At 39.3% G+C, this 26,389-nt stretch overlaps 1 protein-coding gene and 1 long non-coding RNA gene across 4 annotated transcripts; one reads left to right on the top strand and one right to left on the bottom strand.

Moving 5' to 3' along the window:
• Positions 1–3,206: 3,206 nt before the first annotated feature.
• On the top strand, positions 3,207–10,173 carry LOC116719256 (secretory carrier-associated membrane protein 5-like). Of its 3 annotated transcripts, none has more exons than XM_032561740.1 (7): positions 3,207–3,312; positions 3,848–3,911; positions 4,017–4,142; positions 5,247–5,403; positions 6,459–6,560; positions 8,190–8,307; positions 9,362–10,173. In XM_032561740.1, exons 2-7 carry the CDS (start codon positions 3,905–3,907, stop codon positions 9,539–9,541), a joined length of 690 nt encoding a protein of 229 aa, XP_032417631.1. In that variant the 5' UTR covers positions 3,207–3,312; positions 3,848–3,904; the 3' UTR covers positions 9,542–10,173. The 3 variants fall into 3 exon arrangements, with proteins under 3 accessions (XP_032417631.1, XP_032417632.1, XP_032417630.1); XM_032561741.1 differs by having other exon boundaries at positions 3,224–3,323; XM_032561739.1 differs by lacking the exon at positions 3,207–3,312 and adding an exon at positions 3,364–3,434.
• Positions 8,324–17,402, bottom strand: LOC116719257 (uncharacterized). The gene is made up of 3 exons (XR_004339149.1): positions 17,392–17,402; positions 12,336–12,338; positions 8,324–9,263 (listed from the first exon to the last, which is right to left on the bottom strand). It is a non-coding gene; the product is annotated as an uncharacterized LOC116719257 (long non-coding RNA).
• Positions 17,403–26,389: the final 8,987 nt, after the last annotated feature.

Genomic DNA, 26,389 nt, shown 5'->3' with positions numbered 1-26,389 from the left:
GATACTTGTGGAATAGGCAGTAAAGAGAAAAAAAGCACAATTTTCAACTAGCAATGCAAGTATAAAACATAAGGATTTTTTTTGAGATTCTGTTGTGAAATTTAAAGGCCATGAAGAAAAAACAAAACTGCTAAAACTGTCATGTTTAGGTGAGTGACCCACATGTGCATATCGTCTTAAAAGATAGTTTTAAAAGTTTTATTAAAGAGCAGTAGCTGCGTTTCCATTACAAATGTCCGCAAATATCTGTCCATTTTCTACTGGAAAATGTAGAAAATTGTAGAAAATTAACCATTGTTCCTATTCAAAAATAGAAATGCAATTTCATATATGTGATGTTTCCATTAAATTAGCATCACACACGAATAAGTTTGTTCACGCAATAAGTCATTAAAAATTATTGCAGCAACATATGTAAATATAAAAATGATATACGTTTTCTTATCTCAGTCATGGCACTAGCGCTCGTCATCCATCAGTGGACGTGTCGGCGTCTTATTCGGGCATCGGAACGACAAGACCATTTCACTTGGGAGCGGCTGAGGATGTGGCATTTGGGGGAAATTGTAGTGGCCGATTTCACAGGTTTTAGCACAAGGTTCAACTGACTGACAGCCACCTCCTCAAATACACCAACCGATAACTGATTACATGCAGGTGTGCAGAAGCACACCTGTTAGCCCCACCCTCCAGGTCTCAGGCGGCTGGTTCCACTGCGCACCCTGGTGGACACCTAGAGAATCCAGAATGGAAAACAAACACAGACACTGTACCCTCACAAAAACATGCATTTATTATTATATTTATATTTAAAAAACATTAGCAAATTCATGAAGATCGATTGTGGAAAGGTCTGTAGAGCCACTTACAACTCCACATTGATGCATATTTATGCCTTTAAAAGTATCCACTCAAAATCCATACCTACACCAAATTTGGAATCTATGAAAAGTATTGAAAATAATTATTTACAAAAAAATCACTGTCAAGTCTGATTGACCTTGAGTTATTTCTCAAAAGAGAATTGTCATAAATTTCACTTTCTACATATGCAGACCTGGCAGAGACCCACCCAAAAAGACTTGCTGCTGTGAAAGGCGGTTCAACAAATCATTGCCTCATTGCCGAATGCCTGTCTCACTTCTGAAACTGTTACTTGTAACAAATAAACAATAAGATAAATCTCCTATTCTTTTTCTTTCACTTCACAGTTACATTTAGTTTTGTATTGGTATGTTAAGTCTCCAATAAATGCACTAATACAAGTTAGATTTTTATGAAATCACAAAATGTGAGCGTGAATACTTTTGCAAGGTTCTTTGTGCAGTTCAATTCTAATTTTACCTGCAAATAACAAATTTATATACTTTCTGTATTGAAATTTTTATCATTCTTTTTACAGATATAAACCCAGAGTTTAAGAACAAGTTCTTCAACGAAGTCTGACTGTGGATAATGTCACATTTATGTAACGCCTTGTTTCTGAACTTGTGTCCGCGTCACAAGCTTGTAGCATCCAACTAAACACACCTGACACTTAGAAACTTGTCTGTTATTTTATACAATAAAATTTTTTAAAAATTAAAACACAATAAGTGCTTGTGGCTGAACTGAAACTACCACATTTCAGACTTGTAGACAGACACTGACAACAGTGCCCCCTTCTGGATTTCAGTGGTGTGACCACATCTCACCCAAACTGATTTCATTCCAGTCTGAAGCTGAATGCTAAATAAGTTAAATTAATTTCTCATGAAGTCTGCATAACAATTTGCATTTCTTAACATCCGTGTGTTGCCTTGGAACTGCTTGGTCAGCATGAAAAGATCTCCATAGAGACTCAGAAAACACCGAACACACATGGCAACAAGGTTAAATTATGCTCCTCAGGAGGACAAGGACACAGAGCTGCAAGGATACATAAAGAAAGAGCCACTTAAGACACTGGACAAAACTGATCAAGAATGACCTGCTGGACTTGAGATTGCAGAAGTCTTTGTTGGTTCTGAACGTCTGACTGATTTTGCCCTCTAAGGCACCAACAGTGGACGCATGAGTTTGACCTCACCGCGTTTTTCTTTAAAAATCTACGTTCCATTCTTTTGTATTGTTCACATTCGGGATGATTGTTTCCAAACGTCGCCGCAAAACTGATTCCTCAAATCATCACAAACTGAAACTTTTCACGGCGCTTTAAGCGACTTGGATTTTGTGCCGCTGCACCCTCCCTCCAAACTCTCTGATCTTGATTTCCAAATGGAATAGGTTCAGTCAGAAAAATTTGGATCAATGAACAACAATCCAGACATTTTTCGCTTTAGTCCATGTAAAATGATTTTGATGCTGTCTTGGTTTTTCACTGGCTTAACAGGTAGTAGCAGTACTAGAAGCAGTAGTAACAAGAATTTTAGCAGTTGTAGCACATGTCCAGAATGTTTTTTTTTTTTTATCCTTTCACACTTTTTCCTTCCTCTCAACATTCTGTTATGTGTGGATACAGCACCATGCTTCTACAAGTATGGCTTGTCTAAAATCTCCAAAGTCAGTATTCTGAAATGTCAACAATAGGTTTTTATGTAAATCTAAAATCACGACTATTAACAGAAATAAACAATTTCTGTGCAGTGAATTGTTATAATAGTCTTACTATTATATTTTACTTTTAATTATTATTCTAGCTTTACCAGTACTAATTATTGCTAATATGTTTAGTAGAGTTTTACTACTTGTCTTGAATTACTGAAATACATTATTTTTCGCAACATTCGAATGTATTTAGATGCACCTGTAAGATAGTTTGTTACATAGGATCTGCGCATAAGTGTCAGGATCACGATGTGTTCAAGACACCTCGGAATCCTAAACGATAAGCTCCGTCCCTTACTGATTTAACACGGTAGACGCAATTTATTCATAAAACAAGTCTCATAAAATTCCGTATTTTAATTAACATGAAGCACAATACGAGCTGTTACGGTATTGAAAACACCACAAATTGGTTTAAAAAACAAACAAAAAAACAAAAACAAAACAGAGAATCAGTCTCTTCCGACAAAAACTGGCGCGTCAGTCTGTGCGTTCAGCACCATGGACAGGGTTCCGAACAGCGATTGGGCCAGCAATTCAACGTCAAGGATTAAAGTAATCCCACCATTGGACAAAATCAAAGCGACAGCAGAGCTCTGCGCGGTGATTGGAGGAGGATTAGAATAACCATAAATTATTACTGCTGTTGTACCGTGCGGAAGAAAGTACTGTTATCTCCCAACAGCGAGGCCTTAGATTGGTATTCACAGCGTGTTCGGGACACAGGTGAACTCACGGTGTGTGCGTGTGTGGGGGTGGGCGAGTGTGTGCTTGTGTGTGTGGGTGTGTGTGGGTGTGTGTGTGTGTGTCTGTGAGCATATTAGACCGAGGAGCCGCTGCTCTCTGAGGTAAGCAGATTAAGTTTCCCGTTGAATCTGTAATTCCTGGCAGCGACAGCCAGCTCCCACATTTCCACCATTCGCAGTACGCAATAGCGCGTCTCATCCGCTTCCAGGTTGCGCGAGGCTGTCACCGGCCGGCGCGCGTGTGTGCGTGTGCGTGCACTAGTGTTTCTGCATGCATGATGAAAGCGGAAAGATTGAGTCGTTCACATCTTAGCAGATATTCCATTTTCCCGCAAACGCCTGGACGGCAGCCATGAGTTGTTCCATCCACTGTTATTTTATTTCTTTTATTATTCTTTTTTTTTAAACTGTTGAGTGCAGTAGCTGTACGATTCACCACATGAAGTATTAAGTCCTCTGAAAGTTATCGTGAAGTTCCCAGTTAAACCAACCTGAAGTTTCCTCTTGTTCGATAGGGCTGAAGGGCCTGGCGGGAGATTAAATCTTTAAGCAAACCACTACCGCGTGTCCTCATGGCTGGTCAGTGTAAATTGACATTCACACACACACACACACACACACGAAAAAATAAAAATAAATAAATAAATTCGAGTATATGTCTAACCATTGTTTAATTATTTACAGATACGGAGCCCAATTTCCCTCCTCTGCCCGGGTTTGTCCCTCTGAAGCCCTGCTTCTATCAAAACTTCGAGGAGATCCCTGAGCAGCACCGCAGCATGTGCAAGAAAATGTACAACCTGTGGATCTGTGAGTAGAATCGCACTGGATGCTGGATTCACTGGCATCATTTCCTGACCTACAGTGCTCTGCAAGCTGAAGCTTGTTCACATTTTTCTCATTGTGCACATGCAAACCTTTCTGTGTTTAAATTGAGTTTTATGTGACTGAATAAGCAAAATTGTGCCATTTTGAAGTGGAAGATTAATGATAAATGGGTTAATTTTTGTCTTTTATTTACAAATAGAAATTGGCAAAGTGTGGCATGCATGCTAGTGTTGGTCGTAGGCTTCTGAAAATAAGTGCTCAGTGTCATTTTCTTTTGTATGTTTAAAACGTTACATTTCAAAAACCATGTATCCTTTTACTTTTACATAATCATATAGTGATTATGCCCTGCTTTGTGTTGCCACAGGAAATCCCTTTGAAATACGATGGTGTAATTGTAACAAAATGTGAAAAATTCAAAGGCTGTGACATTTTTTGCAAGACACTCCGTACGTCTTGCGCTGCAAACTAACTCTACAAGTCATTTTTTTTGTCTTTCTTTCTGCAGGATCCTTTTTTTTAAATAAATGCTAAACAGAAGGTATTTCACTCGTAATCAAAGCCATTCGCTTTTTTTCTGTGCCTGATTTTAATTTGGTAAATCATGTGGTATGAAACAGTAATGTGCATGTTTACTGTTTCTACGTTGTGGTTTTTTGTTGTTGTTGCTTTTTAAAAAAATGTTTTTCACATTTGTTTTTATAGTTTCACAGAAAACCTCAAACCAAAGTGACTTTGTGCATGGAGCTTTTTCTTTTATTGTTATTATTATTATTTAATTTCTCTTCTTGTGTTTAAGCACTGCATAGTTTTTTTACTCCCCCCCAAAATCCTAAAAACATTTTATTTCCTAATCAATGCGATTCCTAAACTGTTTGTCCATCCCTCATGGAATAATAGCATCATATACTGATTATAAAAAAGTCTAAAACCAAATCGCCTTTTTACATTAGCACAGGTTGCCTTCCTATAAATTTTATTCTCATTTTTCAAAACTCTTCTATGCATGCGCATGAAGTCGATATAAGCTTTTGTTCACGCTTCGCACTACAAAACCCCCAAAATGTCTCTGTGGTTCCTTTGCAGTGAACAGTGCCACCCTTGCAGTAAATTTCATCGGTTGCTTTGCTTGGATGTTTGGCGGTGGTGGAGTGACCAACTTTGGGTTATCCCTCATCTGGCTCCTGATGTTCACCCCTTGCTCCTATGTGTGTTGGTTTAGGCCCATTTACAAGGCATTCAAGTAAGTCCAAAATTTTAAATGTGCAGCTTTCAAACAATATCCTTGCTGGGTCTGATGATGAAGTTGTTGTAAATTGTGAAAAAAGGTAAATCAATCTGAATGCGACTGTCTGGTGTGATTTTATGTTCTAGTGCCGAAATCAAGTATCTGTAGATTACAAAGGACATTTTCTTCCAAACATACACGTGACATCATAGTGTGATTTTGTTCACTATTTGCCAATAAGTGACACGTCCTCATCGTTCATCTTTTATTTTAATAAACGTCAGTTTGAATTTATGTTAAATGTGTACATAATCACAAGATGAAGTTTAAGTTAGTTGAAAAGGTGCTTGCAGCAAAGGAGAATCTTTGCTGGAATTGGCATCTCTGATCCATAAAAAGACTAAAACAAATTCAACTTTTATGGTACAAAAAAAAAAGTCACATAAAGTATGTAGAAAAAGGTAAATAGGTTTGAGTATACCCCATGTTAAGATATGCACCGGCATCTCTAAGTCCTATCAAGGAGATGTAATCATGCATTCTTTTATTTATACATTTCTTTTTTAATTATCAGGATGTGCATGAGTTCTTAATTCAAAATCCAAGACAATCTGTTGTCACTTCATGTGAAAAGAGTGTGGCAGAGAATGCCAGCTCTCACAGACATGCTCCAAAACCAGAAAAGCAAGAGAACGTACCGGTTAACTCTTCAAAAGTCAGGGGAAGGCCACCAGAAAATGTGTTACTCAAACCCTGCCACATTTAAATGCAGCTGTAATTGATAAGTTTATCCAGCTAACAAAACCCCTGAAGAATAAGGAAGGGGATGTAAAATTAATTCTTCAAACATCACTGACATAAAACTGCAAGAAAGTTGCTAGTATGAGATAATGCTACTGCGTTAAAAGATCAGTTGAGTTTTAAGGATTTTACACACACGTCTCACCAGTGCCGTCGACATTCTTGGGCAATGTTTAAGATTTATATCAACCAGGAAAAATAAGAAAGTAGAACCTGAAAAAAAAGGTAAAATAGAAATGTTTTTTTTTGTTTTTTTGTATTTTTGTTAGGACAGACAGCTCCTTCAACTTCATGCTGTTCTTCTTTGTGTTCATGGCCCAAGTTGGAATCAGCATCATCCAGAGCATCGGTATCCCCGGATGGGGAGTATGGTAAGAGTTAAAGAGAGGCTCTACACACAACATCTGGTTCAAAATGAGATTTTTTTTTTTTTACTTTCTCGTCCTTCTGTTGTTGAATTAATTTGAAGCTGTTTCGCCCATTTCAACTCTGTGTGATTTGGACCTAAATTTCCAAATGCCCACCCCCTCCGTTTTTTATGTACCTTACTGTGAGTTGCTGTGAGAAAGGATTTAAAAATTTTGCAGAACAAAATATTAAGAGGAAACTGAACTTAGCTCTAGTACTACCATTACCGTCAGAAAATGGTCAAATATAAATACAAATGAAGTTAATGTAAATAAAGCTAATGTGCTGCTGGCAGATAGTGAAAGAACAAAACAGAATTGCTAAATTTACAAAAAAAAATAAACAAAACAACAACAACGTAATAATAAACAATACCTGAAGAATTCATACCCCTTTAAAAGTTTAACACATCACATTACAACCACAAAATTCAACATATTTCATTGGGATTATTTGCACTACACCAACAAAATGTGTGTGTCTATAGAAGAACACTTTCTTGCAATCATAGCTGCAAAACTTTCAGGGTATTTTTCTCTACCAATTTTTTTTTCCTCATTCATAGAAAAATAACTTAGTCGGAGCATCAGTTTTCAAGTTTTTCTAGGACAGATGCTTAATTGTATTCAGGTCTGGACTTTAAATTTGAATGTATGAACGTACTTTGACCGATAAACTGTCAATAGCTTCGGTTTTATGTCTAGTGTTGTTATCCTGCTGGCAGGTGAACCCTTAACCCCCATTTTAAACCTTGCTCAGTCTCACAAAGACTATACGTCCCGTCAACAGATTCTATTTTGTCTTGTGGTTGACGAGACAAAAAACTGAAGCATACCTTGAGAAGTACAATTTTGCAAAGACAGTTTCCAAGAAACCAAATCCCAACATGAGAAGCAACCAAAGTCACATTTTTTAAATCAAAACCGCTTGGTGAAATGTGTCATTTGCTATAATGTTTTATAAATTAGCTATGTGCATAAAAGCTTCATTTTGTATATATTTAGAATGACAGAGAAGTAAAAAGTCTTGACATTTTTTAAAGAATATAGAACAAAACATATAAAATCCCAAAAGGTTGAAGGTCACTTCTTTGATCTTAATCATATTTTATGCTTAAGGAGAATCACAGTGCCACCCAAATTAGATATACAGTTTTTTTCCCCCTCTCATTGCTACTCATAAAGATTACAAAGTCAAACTCTCAGATATTGGCTCGCTATAACTTTTATGTTCGTCCTCATATTATACTTTGAGAGGCCATTAAAGTAATCCTGTAAATGTCACCTGACTCAGGCTGATGATCAGAAATTAATGTTATGACAGCCTCTATAAAGTTAATAAATGTCACCATGTGCATTGGGACGTTCTCATCCATAAAACCTTAACTTTTTATAGAACAATACTTAAATCTATGAATATTACACCACTTAGCAGCCAGATGTTCAGCTCTGTAAGGTGGAGGAACATCACAGAGTCCAATATTAGACAGTTTATGTTCTCCTTTTTTTGTGTGTGTGTGTCCGGATTCTCTGACGCTAATATTTAAATAATTAAATGACATTTTCTAACACTCACATCTTTTTGTTTTACAGCGGCTGGTTAGCCACCATCTCCTTCTTCAGCTATAACATTTTCATTGCTTTAGTCATGCTCGTCCCGACAATCATGTTCACGGCTGTGGCTGCGCTGTCCTTCATTGCACTCACCAAGGTAAAAAAGTTTTTACAGGTTCATTGCTTTGTAGAGCCACATAAGGTAATATAAAGAAACCAAACAATGTATGTATTTCCCCCACCCCGGAGTCAATATCGGAATAACTTTTTTTTTGTTGCAGTTTTTGGTGGTATACCTATACCAGCTTTGAACATCTTGAAAGTGATTTCTTTAGGTATTCTCTTTTTGCAAAGATGCCAGTAGGAAAAGTCAGATTCAAGGTTTTGAAGGAACATTTTGCTAACAGTTGCAAGTTGTTCAGGGTATTTCTATTCGTTTTGCATATCTTTTACTTGTTATCAAAAAAGTTCAGTTTTGATAACATCTGACCAGAGCGCCCTCTTCCACATGTTTGATGTGAAAGCCTTGTGGCAAACTTATTTTATAACTGATATCATAACTTTATATTTATTTAATTATGTCTGTATTTACTTATTTATTTGCGCTGTCTTCAGTAGTTGCTATTTTTATTATTATTTCACAGTGACAAAAGAATTCTAATTCTAATTCCAAGCTACTGCAGGAAACATTCCCATCATGCATGACACTTTCCTGTAGTCACAATGCCCAAAAAGTCGAATTTTACTGTCTTCTAGTGAGAGCACCTCCAATTATTCACTTTCTGTTTCCTCTACTTGGTTTGTCCATGTGGCCAAATAAAAACACGACTAATTTCGGATTTCTTCTTGCTCCACTAACAGTTTTTCAGCCGACAAATCCTCCCACCCGAGCTGCCGCTCCTCCACAGTTACCGAGGCCTTCCTAGTTGCTTCTCTGATTTCAGTGGATGGTCGTGTGTTAGCACATTAGGAATTGCGCCATATCTTTAGAATTTTCTAAAGGATTGAACAATGCTTTGTGAGCAGTTCAGAGTCTTGGATAATATTTTGTAATTGAACTCTGCTTTAAACTTTGACACATTATCCCTCACCGTGTTGCACTGCTTGTTGATGCTGTTTGCTTGCTTAAAAAAAAACCAACCCAAAAAACAAAAGCTATCTTTCATAAGAAGCTGTATTGTTAATCATTCATAACCTCATCTTGCGCGCAGATCCATAATTTCTATCGCGGCACTGGGGCGAGCATGTCCAAAGCTCAGGAGGAGTGGGCTACGGGAGCCTGGAAGAACCCCCACGTCCAGGCGGCGGCCCAGCAGGCCGCCATGGGGGCAGCTGGCGGAGCCATGCAGGATCAGTTCTCCAGCCCGCAGTACAACGACAACCAGATGTAGCGCCGCCAGGGCGGGAGACGTCAGAAATTTCAATGCCAAAGATTTCACTTCGGAGCATCAAAACCATTTTACATCGAAAATAGAGTGAAGGAAAAGTAGCAGAAAAAAAAGAGCAGTGAGTATCTGTTGGTAGCTGAGTTTTTTTCAAATCTCCATAAAAGGGCATTTGTATTCTTTGAGGTATTTTTAGATTTAATTTTTCATAAGAAAACTTTTTCCTCTTCACTTTGAAGAGGAGATAGGTTTAAGTACTGTAAGTGTTGTGATGACATAAGAGCCATGCGCTAATTTAAAAACCTTTAGCAATAGAGATTTATATGAACAAAAGTAAAAGTGAATGTACTTCTCATGCTTTCTGCATATGGAACGTATTTTCATATAAATATGTACAAATCATGTATCCATGATTTATAGTATTTATTGTATCTATAGTATTTATATAGATATTTTTAGTTTTTGTCATATTTGGAATTTACATGTAAACCAGAGATACTAATTTTGTAAACATGTTTTGACGGGTGTTACTCGCAAAAACCTCAAAATTGTGGAACATTTACATGATCTTTAACAATAATCTTGTTCGGAAATGCAAATGGATGTATTATAATAAAAAAAAATGGATTAATGCATCACTTAAAAGTGGATTTTGTCACTGATAATCCGAACCTTGATTTTAATTTTGCTGTCTTTGTTTGGTACCAGACGATTTCGGTCATATTTCTCATCCTGAAAACATGACATTCATATCTCATGCTTAGATAAGCCTCATTATTCTGTTAAGCAAGCAGGAAACTACAGTTCTAGTTGAATGTTCATATGCATTCATAATTAGCATGAATGTCATTAATTTGGACTTTTACTAGGCTTATTTAAACTGATTCTTTTCCAGGATGGAATAATCGCATAAGACATACATTTTATTTAAGAAAATGGATGAAAGAGTCGAAATGATACATAAGAGACTAAAGCATATGTACACCCCCCCACTACATAACCTCACTAAGCATGACCACACTGCTGAAACAAACAGAAATGGTAGAATTTATTTTGATAGCTAGGTTTGCTGGATTTTAAGCAAAGTCGACAACATGGGATGGGATCAGGAACATCCTGAGAAGGTTAATATGAGTCTTTTATCGATCCTGTGTTGGTCGCAATAGAGTGAGATTACAACATTTTGAGGTAGTCCTCATTATTCATTACATCATCAACGATTGTGTGATATACCATCACTAGATAAAAGAAGAAAAAAAAACTTACAGCTGGTATGGTTATCCGGAGGCGAATTCAACACCTTGACGTCTTCATAAATACCTCCTGCTATACTCAGATTTTCTTGTTAGGTCCAAAAATTTTCTGTTCCATGTGGTTTCACCCAAGCTTAACGTTTTCTTTTGTCATAACAAGAAATGTTTTTTTTGGGGGGGGGGGGCATCATGCTAATAATGTGAAGCTTTGGACAGCATCACTGGTGTTTTGGCTGCTTTCAGTTTGAGTCTCGGGTCGTTCCTGAACATCTTAACCTTCCATCAAACTTCCTGCCCAGGACTCCCAAAAGCCACTCGCGCCAGTCACTGCAAACACTTGTGGGCAACAACTAAAAGTTGGGTCGGCTGCAGATAAACCACACAGAAAATTCAAATGAACTCTGCCAAGAAGAGGGGTCAAATATCCAGCTGGACTCATGCCAGAAGCTTGTAAATGACTACCCAGGATGCCTGGCTGAGATCCAACCCGCTAGGGAACGCAAAACCAAATGCATTAGACATTTAAGCCTGCATGGATTAAAGAAAATCTTCAGGAGCTCCAAACTTTTGCACGCAGTTCTTGTTTTGGAATATAAAAATAATATGCTTTAAGCTGCTGAATCATTCCACCCTGGAAAAATAAATGTTCAATTTGAACTATGCCAAAATGGAGCAGAGCAATTATATCCGCAGTGAGGTTTGGGGTTTAAAGATCAAATTCATATATTCTACTGCTTTTGTTTAGTTCTTGTACTGAACTTCATCTTAGAGTTGTTTTTGGACAGATAAATAGTGGATTCAAAGAAACACTTACCCTTCTCTGTTTTGCTGTATGACCACACAGGGGCGCTGATGGATCTTGTATGAAGTAAATAAATTCAGCCACCGCATTATCCTCAATAACCCTTCAGGAATGCAAGAATACAGTTCATTTACCTTATGCTGCTGTTATGACAGGTCAGTCGTGGTGGTGAGAGTCCAAACAGGAAGGCATGAAGACGCTATAAACCAGCACATATAGCTAAAAACAGCAGTTTTTACCACCACTGATCTGGGGTAACCATCATTCATCCAGTTTTTCTTTTTTCTCTATGTTTGCTATTCATTGTTGTTTATCTCATTTCATAAAGATGCTCTGTTTTTGGTCATTAAAATGTGATTCATATTGTTTCCAAAACATTACACACAGAAAATGATGCTTCAGTCACACTGAAACGCTGTCATTATCAGAAATCACAGAGGGCAAACGCTTACCTGTAGATGGCGCTACACACCCATAATCCTGGTCCAGCATTCCCCACAGACTGACCACCGGGGGCACTAGATGACAGCTGTTTTTTTTTTTTTTTTCTACAGAAAAACTTTGTTCAAGAACATAGAGGATTCTGAGATACTTAGTGTGATTGGTGCCCCTTGCTTCCACTGAAAGCCATCATCACATGCTTCAAAACAGCTCCTCCTTTGACACACTGTAAACAGCAGACCATCATAGAACGGATTAAAAACAGTCTAAACGGATTTATCTGAGTTTTTCTTTTCCCTTGTACCTACTGTGTGCCTTTCCCCAGGCTGTGAGAGATGATCGAATTACCCCGCAGAGTGGGGATGAAATTAGACCACAATATAGATGCCCAGAGGACCCACTAGCAGCCAACAGCAAACTCTGTAATTGCTGGGCCCGCAGAGGCTTCTCGAGACGAGTAGTGACAGCAAAGAGTTGTGACATCGAGTAAACAGCTCTGTTTGACAAAAGGCATTAATTCAGGATGGATCTACGCCGAGCACCTCTGTGAAATCTGTTTACAAATGTAAAAAAAAAAAGTGGAGGAAACAATTCACATCTATCATTATTTTGCGCTTTTAAGTTGCACATTTGGATTTTAATGTGGGCTAGCTAAAGCTATGTTGAGCCTGAGAGTAAGCTGATAAGGTACAAGAGGAAAGGTACTGGTCCCTCTACACTGTGTCTTCTTTAGCGCTACCTTGTATTTCACAATATGCTGGATTTAAAATGAGTTTATTTATTCGTCTGTCCAAACCTCAGCAATACATCCAACAGCAGAAATAAGGAAGTCGTGCACAGGAGACAAAAACGATTAGAACATTACAATGTCTGACATCCTCATTTGAACTTTTATGCATTTTGTTACAGTACAAACAAAAAACTTCAAGGTGTTTTTTTGTTGTTTTTTTTAAACAGACCAACACAAACTTGTGTATTACTGGGGAAATAAAAGTGGAAGGAAAATGACAAATAGCCTTAAAATTTTTCCTACAACTCAAATTTCCTTGACTCTTCTTCCCCCTCCTCTGGCTGCTCGCCTCAGGGGTTGCCTCGGCTGATTACCTGCCTCCATCTCACCCTATCCTATCCTTTGCCTCTACAACTGTTACACTAACCAACTCCCTGTCCTCCTTCACTATGTGCATTAATCCTGTCCGGGTTCTTCTTCTTCTCCTCCCACCCAGCAGTGCCAGCATCCTTTCCCCAGTACATCCACAGTGTCTTCTAAGAACTTGTCCAAATCACTGAGCCTTAGCTGTTCCTCTGATCTATTTATTTCTAATCCCGTTCATCCTGGTCACTTCCAATGAAAATCTTGGCACCTTTTCATTGTCACCTTCTGCTCAGCCTCTTGTTTTCCAGACAATGCCAGGGTCTCAGAACCATATATCACAGAAGTTATAACACCTTCCTGCTGACAATCGTCTCCATCTGCTGATACTCTTCTTCACCTCTGTTTTTTACGCTGCCCGCTGTTGTCGATGGTTGACCCCGGGTGTTTAAACTCTTCCAGCTTCACCTTTGTACCTCTCCTCACGATCATTCAGACACACACTATTCTGTCTTGCTTTTGCTGACCTTTATCCCTCTTCCCTCTGAGGCAAACCTCCTCTAAGTTTCCCTTCACATGCTTCTGACCTTCACCGCAGTTTACAATGTCATCTGCAAACATCTTGATCTACGGAGCCTCTTGTTTAATCTCGTCTGTCAAACTTATCCCACCCCTTATTTGAACCCATCAGTCACTCCTTCAATCATCCAGCATTTTCTCACTCTCCAGGACTCTGTTGAACAAGCTGGTCAAAAACTCCACTGCCGTCTCTCCCAGACATAGCCATTACTCTACAGGTATATCATCTGGACCAGCTGCCTTTCTACACTTTGACCTCTTCAAAGCTGTCCTAACTTCACCCCCACAGACTTTCCTTATTCTCTAGTTCAATATCTATGCTCCATCTGTCCTCCTCTTTCCCTCATTTCCCCCATTCATCAGCTCTTCAGAGTTCTCCTTCCATTCTCTCAAAAGATTTGCCAGCAGAGTTCATTGTTATAAACCCAACCTGCTGCACATCTCTTCCAGCTCCATGTTTCTGGTTAGCCAAGCGGTACAGATCCTAACTGTTTATGTGTTTCACACACTTACCCTCGATTACAAAGGTGTATTACATGTGTATCACACATTGCTGTCAGTTTTCAAACGATCTATTCTATTTTTAAGTAATTTCAGGGACGTATGCATGTGAAATTCGAAGTTACGCCATTCTAGTGAGGTGGAGTGAAAACACACATCTTTGCGTTGCAGCTGCAGCCAAGGTAGAGCTGTTAGCAGACAGCTTTATTAGCTTAAACACAGAACAAACAGAGGATGTCATGAAACGGAACAGACGTATAATTCGTGGCACATGAATTGTCTCTGTCTAATTCTGCGTCTCCGGCATCTCTACACCAATAAACGGATAGGAAAAGCAACGACAGGTGTAAACTGAAAATGGTGAACAAAATGAACAGTTTTGATAACCCAAGCCTCATAATGTGTCTACAGTGTTTCAGCTACAGTATATATTTTAGAAGTACTTGAGAAATCCAAGCTACCAGGCCATATTTTATTTAAAAGACAATCTGATTTGTATGACAGGATGGCTTTTTTTTTTAACAATCTTGAGCATACTCTCGACAATACAGTAATCCAACATCAGAACGTCTTCAGTCAGAAGACTTCAAAATTATGTTTTCTTTAATGTGTCCAATTTGTTTAATAATATGCGATTGGACATCTTAAGCCACAAGTATAAGCTGTAAATAATACTTAAAAATCAACATTCAGATCTGCAGAAGCAGGGACAGAAGCCACCTTTTAGTTCGGCTTTATTATTATTAGATATTTGTGATAGTCCGCTATGTAAAAACACATTTGTCTCTGGTTGTAACACAGCCAAATGGGAAATGTCCATGGATGTGCTGGAAGCACTAATTGCACATGAGACATCTTCAGTCTCAGATGCTGAAACCACTGATTGTGGGAATTGGAACCAGCTGTGTGATAACTGATGGACAACAGCTGGGAGATTAACAAGGCTCGAATCAACAGTGGGAAACTATTACAATGAAAAGACGGATCAAATGAAAACCTGGTGACCACCATGATCTCATAAAGACAAACGTGAACTAAACTAAAAATCCAGTAGAAAATACACATCTCAAACCCAAACTGAGGTTTTCTAAAGGTGGGGGGAAAAAAAACATTCTGTCCTGCAAACTTCACAATGTGTTTTTGATATTTTCAGATTCAGTGCGAGACCCGGCAATACCTTTTGCCTTTCTTATAACGTAAAGGTCATAAAATGAACAAACAAAGCGACAGTACGTGTTTTATCTGCCATAGTGTTTACCTGTAGAATAAGCAAAATTAGCGCGGCTTTTTACGTCCTGGCAGACTTCCCCCTGCTTTCAGACGACTGTTTTAGTTTCTGTGACAGATTTTTAGAAATTATGGTTGAATTTAAACCCGGTCTTTGTACTTACAAGGCTAGATGAAAACATGAGCTATTTATGCTCAGAACAAAGCACATAAACAACATTTGAGCTAACCTGCAGGTCTTCTTTGTGATCAGTCACGTCAGCGGCGGTGCAGCAGAGCAGGACTGTGGGAAAGAATAAAGTAAGGCAAACCGGAAGGCCGTGTTATGACCTAAAGCCGACGGAGCACAGTGGCTGTTTCAGTTTGAGTTCTCGAGAGAGAAATAAAGTGCTCTTTCATGCTGTTAAATACGTACACACCCAGTCACGTCGACACACCGAAAACACTTTAATAAAGGTGGAAACACACACACACACAAAGCCACGCCGCCACACAGGTGCGACTGTGTGTATTTGAGCAAATCCTTCTCAGATTTAAGATCGCAGCACTAAAGCGTAACTCCATAACTGTCTCCTCTGTCAACCCCAGGCTAAAATGAAGCAGGGTCAGGACCGGGTGGCCTGAGGTACTCAGACAAATAGCAATTTGCAAAGCGGCTCATGCAGACCAAGGCCAGACTCTTGGTCATTGGTCATGGAGAAACATTTAAGAAGCAAAATGATGCGAGAAAGATGTCAAAATGATATGAGAGCAATACTGAAAACCCCAAATTTCGTTTTTGATATTTGTCTTACAGATAAAAAAGGTAAAAAAAAAAAAGGAAAAAAGTTTACTCTGAACTAGCCAGCCATAAAACGTAATCTCCTTAAAATCCTTCTTAATGTCATTATGTTAATCTAGGTGTCTATTTGCTGCTATTTTGTATGAACGCCAGTTTTAACCCAGTTTTTACATGCTGCTAATTTTAAATGGAGGATTTTCAAAAAAATAAACATGTTAAAAGAAGACTATATTCATAAGAACTTTATAAGGACTGACAGTAGTATACAGTGAAAATACTTAAATACTTAGCATTACTATTGCCTTCAGTTAACACTTTGCTGGACAAGCAAGTGTTGCAGATCTCAACATGAACTCGTCTCGAACAAGCAAAATAAAAATGGAGAGTTCCAGTTTCAATGGGTTCAGCAATTTATCTCCGAACTAAAATATGACTCAAAGCACATTTATGATGGACGCTAGTATGTATTCAAAGACTGAAGCGACCCACAATGTAATTATGCAAGACACATTGGAGATATAATGTGACTACCAGGTTGGCTGGATCCGTTATCAGTCTGTCAGGTTTGCTGGTACTGCCAGCATATGTAGCTAATTGCTAATTAAAATTCATTTCTGTCCATTTCAGCTCCACCTACCACTGTTCAAGCTTTTTCAATGTTTTCTTTGTTGATCAAATACCTAGAAAGCATGCGGTGTTATCATATAAGTCTCGTTTGCTTTGATGCAGCTGTGCAGAATACAAAGAAAATCCAAAGAGAAACTCTGAAAAAACAAAACAAAACATGAGTAGTTATATCCTTTGAGCTCATTAGCCACACTTGACAATACTCCGTTCTGTAGACGAACACCTCCTTTGACATCGCCAAGTGAAGTAGAAGCTGGTTTTGTGTTGTTTGTGCTGTTTTCGTTTTACGATCTTCTGCGAAAAAAACAACAAAACAAGCTGGTTCTCATACACCGATCTGTAGCACCGATCCCGGTTAGGAACTGGAACCAATTTGGTGGAAAACGCCCGCAAGGCCACAAGCCTGGTTTAATAAGCGCCTCTGGCTCCAAACGATTCCCATTTTCAACATTTCCAATTATCGTCTAATTAGGCGTAAATTAGTGATCCGAGATCATTGTTTTGGATGCATGGCTGGACTGAATGAAATGCCTATAATCCAATGGGAGTGACTGACATGCTGTTTGGAAAAGATATGCCCCAGGAGGAATTTTCACAAAGGCACACTAGTGGCATGCTAATTATCATGATTCATGAGCTGTGCTTTGTGTCAATACGGTAGGTCATCAGTTTTCTACAAAACCTTTTTTTGAGGGTGTGTGTGTGTGTGTGTATATTTGCTTTTTGGCCAGCAGGTATAATAGGAACCAAATTAAAACTTTTTCTGTTTTTTTTTTTTGTCTGTGCTCCTGTTCTAATGCACAAGGCGTGTCTGTGAAATGTTAGCACAATGTTCCACAAAATTTATATTTGAGTTCAAAGCATTTTATAGTATTTTGAATTTACATATTCTTCCCACCAAAGACCAGTAAATTAGCGTTAGTTTGTGAAATCACCCCCGCTATGAGGAGGGAGGGAAGATAGCTGGCTACAATGAAACCAAAGAGATAAAAGGGTTCTGAGAATGGGGATTTGTGGTCGGAGCTGTTGATGAATAAAATGTTTTGAACATCTGACTCGGTATGTTTTCATACAGTCAGATGGGCCAAGATTAAAAGACGATCAGTAACGTCTTGCAACCGCTGTAGCTAATTAGCGTTAACTTAGCATTAAATTAGCATAGAAGAGCAAAGGGGAAGAGGGATGAGCAGTGCCCCACGGAGGGGTGATTGACAGCGCTGAATCCCACCTCCTGGCTCTGATTGGTTGATTCTAGATGGTGCTGGGACCACCGGGAGAAGGCAGAGGAGCTCGATTCTTTCACAGATAGTCTCACAACATCATGTCAAGACATAGACAAACATGTAAGAAAAATATATTTTTTAAAATAAAAGTCACAAACTGCAGCTTTAACACCAGGAATGCTGCAGCTACAGCCCGCGTCCTGGTTACTTATGTTAGTGATGTCTCCTAGGACACTGACTCCAACTGCAGACCATGTCTTATGAATTCACTGAATGCATTTTCCTTTACAATCCTCTCAAGGCAACCAAGATTTGTACCACACTTTTTCCTTCCACTCAACTTTCTACTATTTTACTGAGATGCTTCAGAAGCTGCCATTATAAGGGTTGCTATATCAGTCCGTACATTCAAGGGGAATGAGCAGAGGGGCGTGTTTGTCAGAGAGGGGACGGGAAAGCTGCTTCCAGCAGGCTGTGGAGTCACTGATCTGACGATGGAAGTCGTCCATCCCCCACCCCCACCCCCCCGACAGTGCAGGAAACGTTGACGCAGGAGAATGAGTCTGGTGAAATATGGGCCTGTCATCAGGGAGAGTCTGAGCGCAGCGGAGCAGGGGCCGTCGCTCCCCCGTGGCTGGCTTGATCATCAACACTCCCCACGGAGCTGAGGGGGTGACAGGGTGGAAGGAGGAGGAGTGGAGGTGTAGTAAATGGAGGAGGCCCGATTAAGGCTCGAAGCCTATCTTACCTATACAAGTTGTCCTCATTTGTTCCAACTACCTCAGACTATAAACACAAATACACCAACTTCAATTTCTGCCTTTCAGGGAAAGGAAAAGCCTTAATGAGAATTTATTGCCCCCGTTGTCGGGACCAGGAAGACTCCCAGGGATTTTTGGAAGAGTTGTACATTTGCATGCACCTTAAAATTAATGACTTAGAAAAGTGAGGGAACTAAGACGTAAGAAGGATGCTTCTGATTTCTTTGAGTTTTTGCAGCAGCAGCAGCAGACACCAACAAGTCGAGACCCGTGACTCAGCGACGGCTTAAGCTGCTCAGGTGAACTGGTGCATTCAAATAAACCTCGTGTATTTGACATAAACATGAACTTTTTTTTTTTTTACACACTTTCAGTTTTCAGTGTTCCTTTCACATTTTAGCATGTTGCAACCACAAACCTTAATCTACTTTATCACAATTTCATGTGAAAAAAACACATACTGTATTTTTTTTTTACAGAAAACAAACAAGTCGTTTCAATTCAGTCACACATGCATTCCTCTTGATACTATTCACCAAACACTGCATGAAGTTCAGTTCATTATTCCAATTAGTGTAAAGATGTTTCTCTTTAAGGAAACCCAGCAGATTGCATCAAGTTATTAGCTGTGCTAGTGACCAAATAATTGCGAAATTTGACATTTTCAAAACAAGTTTGCTTAAAGGAAACACGGCCACTTTATAAAAGTATCCTGTTTTTCGATAAAAGGGTTTTGGCGCTACACCGTAGGAAAAAAAAAGGTCTCTAATTTATGGTAAATTAAAGGTACCGTAAATGCCGGAATTTGACCATATAAATACGGTAAAAATCTGGAAACCACGCATTTTACCGTAAATTTGCAATTTTTTCTTTAAGTGTAGAGTGAGATAGTTTCACTTTTGTGGCCATATCAAAATTGTTTTTCTTCTTGCAAAACTGCAATGGAAACACTTTTATTCGCATCACACGAGTCACACGAAGAAAACACAAGACATGAAACGGAGTTGCTCATGTTAAAGCAGGAAGACATGAAATGTGCAGCCAGTGGTGGAACAGAATGATTTTCAAACAAAACTCATCCCTGTGTTAAAACAACCCAAATCCAACAGAGAACCTGTGGCTAAAACCGATGTAGAAATTAGTGTTCACACACTCTCCATGCAATCTGACTGAGCTTGAAGTATTTTCCCTGAGGAGAATGGGCAAAAAATGTCAACCTCCAGATGTCCAAAGCTGGTGAAGACACCTTCAAACTACAACTACAGCAGTACTGAGTGAGGATGGCTGAGCTCAAATACGCCAATGCAGAGATTTATATTCATAGAAGAGGTTTCGAAAGCCGTGAATCGATTTCCGTTTTTATCCCCATCAGTCACCACTTTGTGTAAAACCCCAACGAGGTAAATTGAAGTCTGCCGTAATGGCAAAAAATGTGGAAAAAGATGGAGGCGCGTGAATACTTTTGCAAAGCTCCGTCTAATGCCCACTTGATTCATTGTGGTGATCCAACATGAGAAGTGAAATATTTGTTAACTCTGATAAATGTGGCAGAGTCAGCTCTGTGTTCCCGATTTTCCATTATCAAAACAAATGAGCCAGCAACTGCAGCTTCATGTAAATCTTTTTTTTTTTTTTTTTTGCACTCTATTAAAACATCTTTGGCTGTTCTCTGTCTTCTGGCATTTTCTCATCTGCCTCTATTTTTCACGTACAAATCCCTCTCACTCTTACCTGTCCCGTGCAGGAATGCGTTACTCCCTACAGAAACCAAGACGTCTCCACATCTTCGTGCATTTAATTAGGTCGCAGAGCAGAGACGGAGTCACAAGATGAATGACTTGCAGATTTGATATTGTTGCAACAGAATTTCCAAACAGTGGTCTCTGCAAAAATCACACGTTGAGAATGGAGGTTTCTTTTTTGTTGTTGTTTTTTTTTGGCCAATATCAACACACATTTTCTATTTCCATTAATTTCAATTGTCGCTGCATAAACCCGCTGCAGTGAGAAATGACTTTCGAAAATCATGTATTTAAATCGTGTTTTACTGTTGGAGGCCAGCTTCTGAAATGAGGAAAAAGAAGTCAAACGAGGCAAACTCGTGGAAAAGCTAATGTTTATTAAAAAAAAAAAAAGTCACTTCGTTTTATAAACACGTTTTAAATGCTGCAAACATTGTTTCACATAAAAGCTATCCTGAATAATAGACAAACCGCCTCTAAACCGGTCTTGGTTATTAAATAAAGATTTATTCAGCGAAAGCTTCGTGATGCTCTGGGACATGTTATATGCAGATTGTGCAGCCAAAGTTCCCCAGAACAACAACAACAAAAAAGTCTGATAAAACACAAGCAGTAATTTTATTTTAAATACAAGCACTCGACTCCTGGTGTGACCCCAGCATGAACCGAATAACGCGCAAGCTAGCTGTGGCTAAAGTGGGGCTGGGATAGAGGCTGGGATAGTCAACATGATACCAAAAGTCAGACATAGAAGGAAGAAAAATTGTGAATCATTATGCGATATAAAATCTTTGGAAAGAAATATATATATAAAAAAGAAACTACATCTTGGATTTAGGTACGATTGTGGCAAATGCAGGCGCAACTTCATAAAGTCAGATTTTGAAGTCAGTAGGGAAAACTCTAATAAACCCCAAATTTAGTTCTTGAAATCAGATAATTATTTAAGTTAAAATTGATACATAAATAGATACACACTTTCAAAGAGTCCACACTTTCACAGGAAGGATAACTGAGTTAAAAGCTGCTTAGCGGACGGCCACTGACATCCTGACCATCTATGAAAACCACGTTTTCATAGATGGAGAAAGGGACTTTTTTCATGGATGTAAGAAAGAAAAAAAGGATAATTGTGGCCTTGAGAGGATTGCGAAACGCAGCCCCTTCAAAAGTTTGTGGGGAGATTGACAAGACGTGGACTGCAGCTGGGCTCGGTGCTTCCAGAGCCAGCGCACACAGATGTCTCCAGGAAATGAGGTGTAAACTGTCACATTCACTTTGCTAACAAACGTCTGAAGAGTCTTACCCGAGCTGGGGTGAGCGGTACTGGACTGTTGTGAAAAAAAAACTTTCTTTTGTTTTTCTGTTTCAGATGAAAGTAAATTGTGAACTAGATTTAGAAATCCAGATCTACGAGTCTATAGGGAAGAATGGAGAGGCGCAAACTCGAAGCCGCTTGAGGTCCAGCGTGAAGGTTTCCCAATCTGTGATGATTTGGGAGGTTGAGTCATCTGCTGATGTTGCTAAAAGTCCAATGTAAGCAAATAAAATTCTCTACTGTTGTCATTTACCTGCCTTCACTGCTTTAATGGCTTGATATCATTCTGCTGGCGAGTTTCTTTGTTGAATTTAAATACTGAAGTTTATGAAATAAATAAAACACAAGGTTTCCCTAGAAAATCCACTAAGGTCAGTGGTAGGTATGTTTTTGTGTTGGAAAATGATAAAAGTTATAAATATGTGGATGTGCCCAAGCAAGTATCATAAACTGGAAATAATAAAGTGAGGCCAGTGGGCATGTACAAGGACAGAACAATTGGTGTGCACCCCTTGCATCCAGTTCAATGCGCCATCTGTACACATAGCTTAATCTGTCTTTACTGTTACTGGTGTATAAAAAAACTCCATTTAAACAAACAATGCTTAGCTTGGTGGAAGGGCAAGCAAAGCCTGGTGGCCCGCCAGGCTTATAATACTCTGGGGGAAACCCTGAAAGCGGCAAGGTGTCATACTGTAGCGGGTTTGTAGAAAAATCAAGTGGATCCCTAAAATATCCCTTCAGTAACGTCTGAAGTTATGTCTGATAGTAACGTCAGACGTTACTATCTGGAGTAACGTCCATCTAACATGGACGTTGTTCGGCAGAGTAAACAACAAATTTAAAGTTGCTCTAAAAAAGGTAAACATGCTAACTAGCTAATGTAGCATTGTTATCTTAAAAGAACAAATGCTCTACGGGTTTCTTTTTTTCACTTGGCATCGATCTAACACTGACTAGACAATCAGCATCACACACTGCTGCTAATACTGGTAATATTTTCTTAGAGCGGGACTGAAAAAAAATCTAAACGATAATTTTTAGTATGAGTATGTTGAGTATGTTTACTCATCATTCAGATGAGTAAACGTACTCATCTGAATGATGACCAGTCGTTCTTCACGTGTAACAGCTGGAGATTAAGCCAGAGGACTTTCGCAATGGAAAAGAAAAACAACATAATTTCAAAATGGCAGGCACTCAAGAAGTCGGTGTCTCCTTGTGTTTGTTCACTTCTGGTCCTCGTGTTCTTTTGTGTATTCAATGGCGTCTTGTGCCTGAGAATGCCAGAAGATCTAATCAGTCTTGCTTCACTTCACTCGGTCCGTTTCCGCAATTAGGTTGTGAGTTTGCGGCAGCACGACGTCTGCTGCTTTTACATGGGCTTTCTGGTCAGTGTGGCTTGTTGTTAAAGGAAATGTTGAGTCTGATAGAGAACGTGTTTACGGCTCTCCTTTCAGATCCTCGGCTTATCGAAAGTTGGGCGTAGCATTTCATTGCCCAAAGCAAAACACAAACAAATGGAAAGTTGGTGCGGTCCACAATACTATTTTCAGATTTAAAATTCAACATGCTCTCATATCATATCAAGTGCGGATATTTTTCCTGAACATGTTTACTGTATAGCCTAGTCTAGTAGTCTTGTATCTGCCGAGCGAGTAGGATGACTGTGAGAAAATATTCTCCTGTTTTTATTCAGTTATTTAATTCACTTACAGTTTGTTTGTCACATGTAGACATAAACAAAAGTTTGGAATGAAAATGAGTAGTTGGAAGAAAAAACTATGCCTATATATTCTACCCATTTTCTCAAAAGTCAGTTTGCTACACAAAACAGGCAATGTGTAAACATAAAGATATTAATAACACAGAAAACAACATATATCTTTGTAATGAGATAACACTCAACTGAATCAATATACTTCACTATACCTTGGCAGGATATCATATTTGATCATTTTCTAAAAAGTAAAAATTCATCTACTCTTGATTTCTTTAGACAGACTCTTCAACATATTTCTTTCATTTGTTTAGTTCTGATGTTTGTTTTTTTTTAACTCTGTTCCTTTCAAATTAAATGCCATTAGTTTTAATTTTTTATCTTTTTTGGCAAACGTGCTGAAAATAAACCGTTTTGCATTTGAAACACCGGGTCGCAAAATTTCACAACTTTTAAGTTGAGGGGTTTTTTTTGCTAATAACTGTAACAGCTCCTCTTTGCAAAAATAAATATATATATATATATATCATTTGGATACGCTTTGCAGGCATTCCCCCAAACTTCGACACACCGGATCCAACAGGGAACGATCAGTGAATTGTATAATGACATCCACAACGCTTCATCGTTTAGCCAATCTTTTCTTTGACGCGTTTTTCGGTTTAGGTAGGAAATGCCTCTCTCGAAAGGTTACTTCCACATATAGTTTCCTTGTTGATTTAAATGATTCCTTCGATCAGAGTGGAATACGACACGTTAAGCGGTTCTGTCCACTTGCCCTGACGCTTCCTCGTACCACACACCACTGCTGGCTGTCAGAACTCGTTCTTCTCGCCATGCCCATGGCGGCATCGTGCACACATCGCAAATTCCATATCTCAGCGATTCAGCATGTGTCTGTTGGACTCTGCTCTGTACGCCCCTCGGGGTGTTTTCATATGCTCCGCTTAGAATCTCACACTCTTTGGATTCACTCGGGGAAACATCCTCTGGCATTTTTTTTTTCTTGAAAAATCCCAATTGCATATTTGTTTGTGCTTAGATCCTTTGTCTAGGCGTGTGTGTGTGTGTGTGTGTGTGTGTGTGCAGCTCTACAGCTTTGACAGCCATTACAGAAGCAGCTGTGGTGAGTCTCGTCGTTACCGCTAACAAGAACCTAGAGCTAAAGCTGTAAAAGTGCCTCCTGGTGGACATTGAACATTGCTGCCTTTAGTCCGTGGAGGATTACTGAAAGAGAGAAAAATAAACTTCTTAAGTGTTATTTGAATTGCAGCGGCAAGAATGTAAAACAAAAAGGTAATCCTCTGAAAAAAAAAAACAACCCTCTATTCTTTGCGGGTTTTTTTCAAAATTTTTTTAACCTCTTTACAAATAATTTCCGTGGCATGCAGTACATCGTTCAGCTTTTCTCCTTTATCATGTCTGCTTGTCTTGCACTCTGTTCTTCCAGTAACAGTGCAAAGCGAAGGACAAACTAGAGTGCCATATTGTACACACTGTTGAGAAGCGCGGCAGAAATTGTTGATTTTGTGTGAACAGCCAGAACAAACAGTTCGAACCAAGACGAGGCCTGAAACAAATGCAGGGGGAGGCGGCAGGGGGGTTAGGGTTTTGTTGGGGCAGATAGCAAATGAGAAAGAGAACAGCGGAGCAAAACAATCAGATCAAGGGTCCTAATTCCTCCGGGAGGCAGGAAATTCCTGCGTGAGGAATGTCTCTGCTGTTCAAATGCCATATTTCACAAGTGAAACTTATTACACCGAGTCCCCAGTTTAGCAGGTAAACTGTTTAGTTAGATACACCCAAATACAACTGCCATGAGCAATGTACCTCAGAGCAGATGTGCATCCGCCCCTCCACCCTCATCTTGTCTTTTTTTGCCACTAAGAGAATTAGCCGACATTCCCTGTAAAGCCTTCGCTGTTGCTTTTTGAGGCTTTTTCAAACTTTGTTTTTGTAATTCTGCTTTCCAACTCACATTTTAACATGGAATGTCCACTTATATTTCTACATCAAACTTTCTTTTCAAGTTTTTCTGAGTGTTCTGCGACAATACGTTTGGTTTGGCTACGAATAGCAAATTATAGACAATTATTAAAACTTTTCATGCAGTAGCCCGGACATCGCCTTCCTACGCAGTTCCGCTCGATTCAAATGTCACTTACAGTTCAGTCAGGGCTTAGATTTCTCCGGTAGATTTTCTACCGAACCGATCGGCGAACGGAAGGGGAAGTTGTGAACGATGACGGCAGTTTTCTGCGCCGTTTTGGAACTGCCGTCTGCCTGTAGCTTTAGCAATAGCAGCGGAGGAAGCGAACGGTTCAGTCCGTGTTGGCCACTCTTCCGAATATTGAATTAATATTAACAGCCGCCTCATTCCGACTTGGCACTTCTTTGTTCGCAGTGGAGGACTGTTGTTTGCGGCGCAGGATATTTCCGGTAAGCGTCATAGTGTCGACCGGCCAAACGTCAGCGACTGGATAAAGTTTAAAACCTCAACAGAGTCCAGGAAGGAATAGTTTCTCAATAGCAGAGGGTTCAAACCCTCTGTACGAAGCAAAACACAGAACAAGGGGCGGGTTTTTACCAGAGTAGTAGTTTAGATCAGTGGTCCCCAACCACCGGGCCGCGGACCGGTACCGGTCCACAGACCAATTGGTAAGAAAACATGAACTACATGTTTTATTTTGAAAAATCCTAAACCGGATTTTACCGGTTACGTCTTGCGCGTCAAAATTGAGCCAACTTGCAGCAGAATGAGTAACAAAACAACATCGGAGTACTGC

The sequence above is a fragment of the Xiphophorus hellerii genome, chromosome 4 (assembly GCF_003331165.1).
Source record: "Xiphophorus hellerii strain 12219 chromosome 4, Xiphophorus_hellerii-4.1, whole genome shotgun sequence".
NCBI classification, from domain to species: Eukaryota; Metazoa; Chordata; class Actinopteri; order Cyprinodontiformes; family Poeciliidae; genus Xiphophorus; species Xiphophorus hellerii.
This window is presented reverse-complemented; position numbering and strand designations above follow the sequence as displayed.

Coding starts and splice junctions, on each gene's coding strand:
- LOC116719256 (XM_032561740.1), top strand. Junction 5,404..6,458: donor CCCATTTACAAGGCATTCAA/GTAAGTCCAAAA, acceptor TATTTTTGTTAG/GACAGACAGCTCCTTCAACT. Junction 6,561..8,189: donor ATCCCCGGATGGGGAGTATG/GTAAGAGTTAAA, acceptor TTTGTTTTACAG/CGGCTGGTTAGCCACCATCT.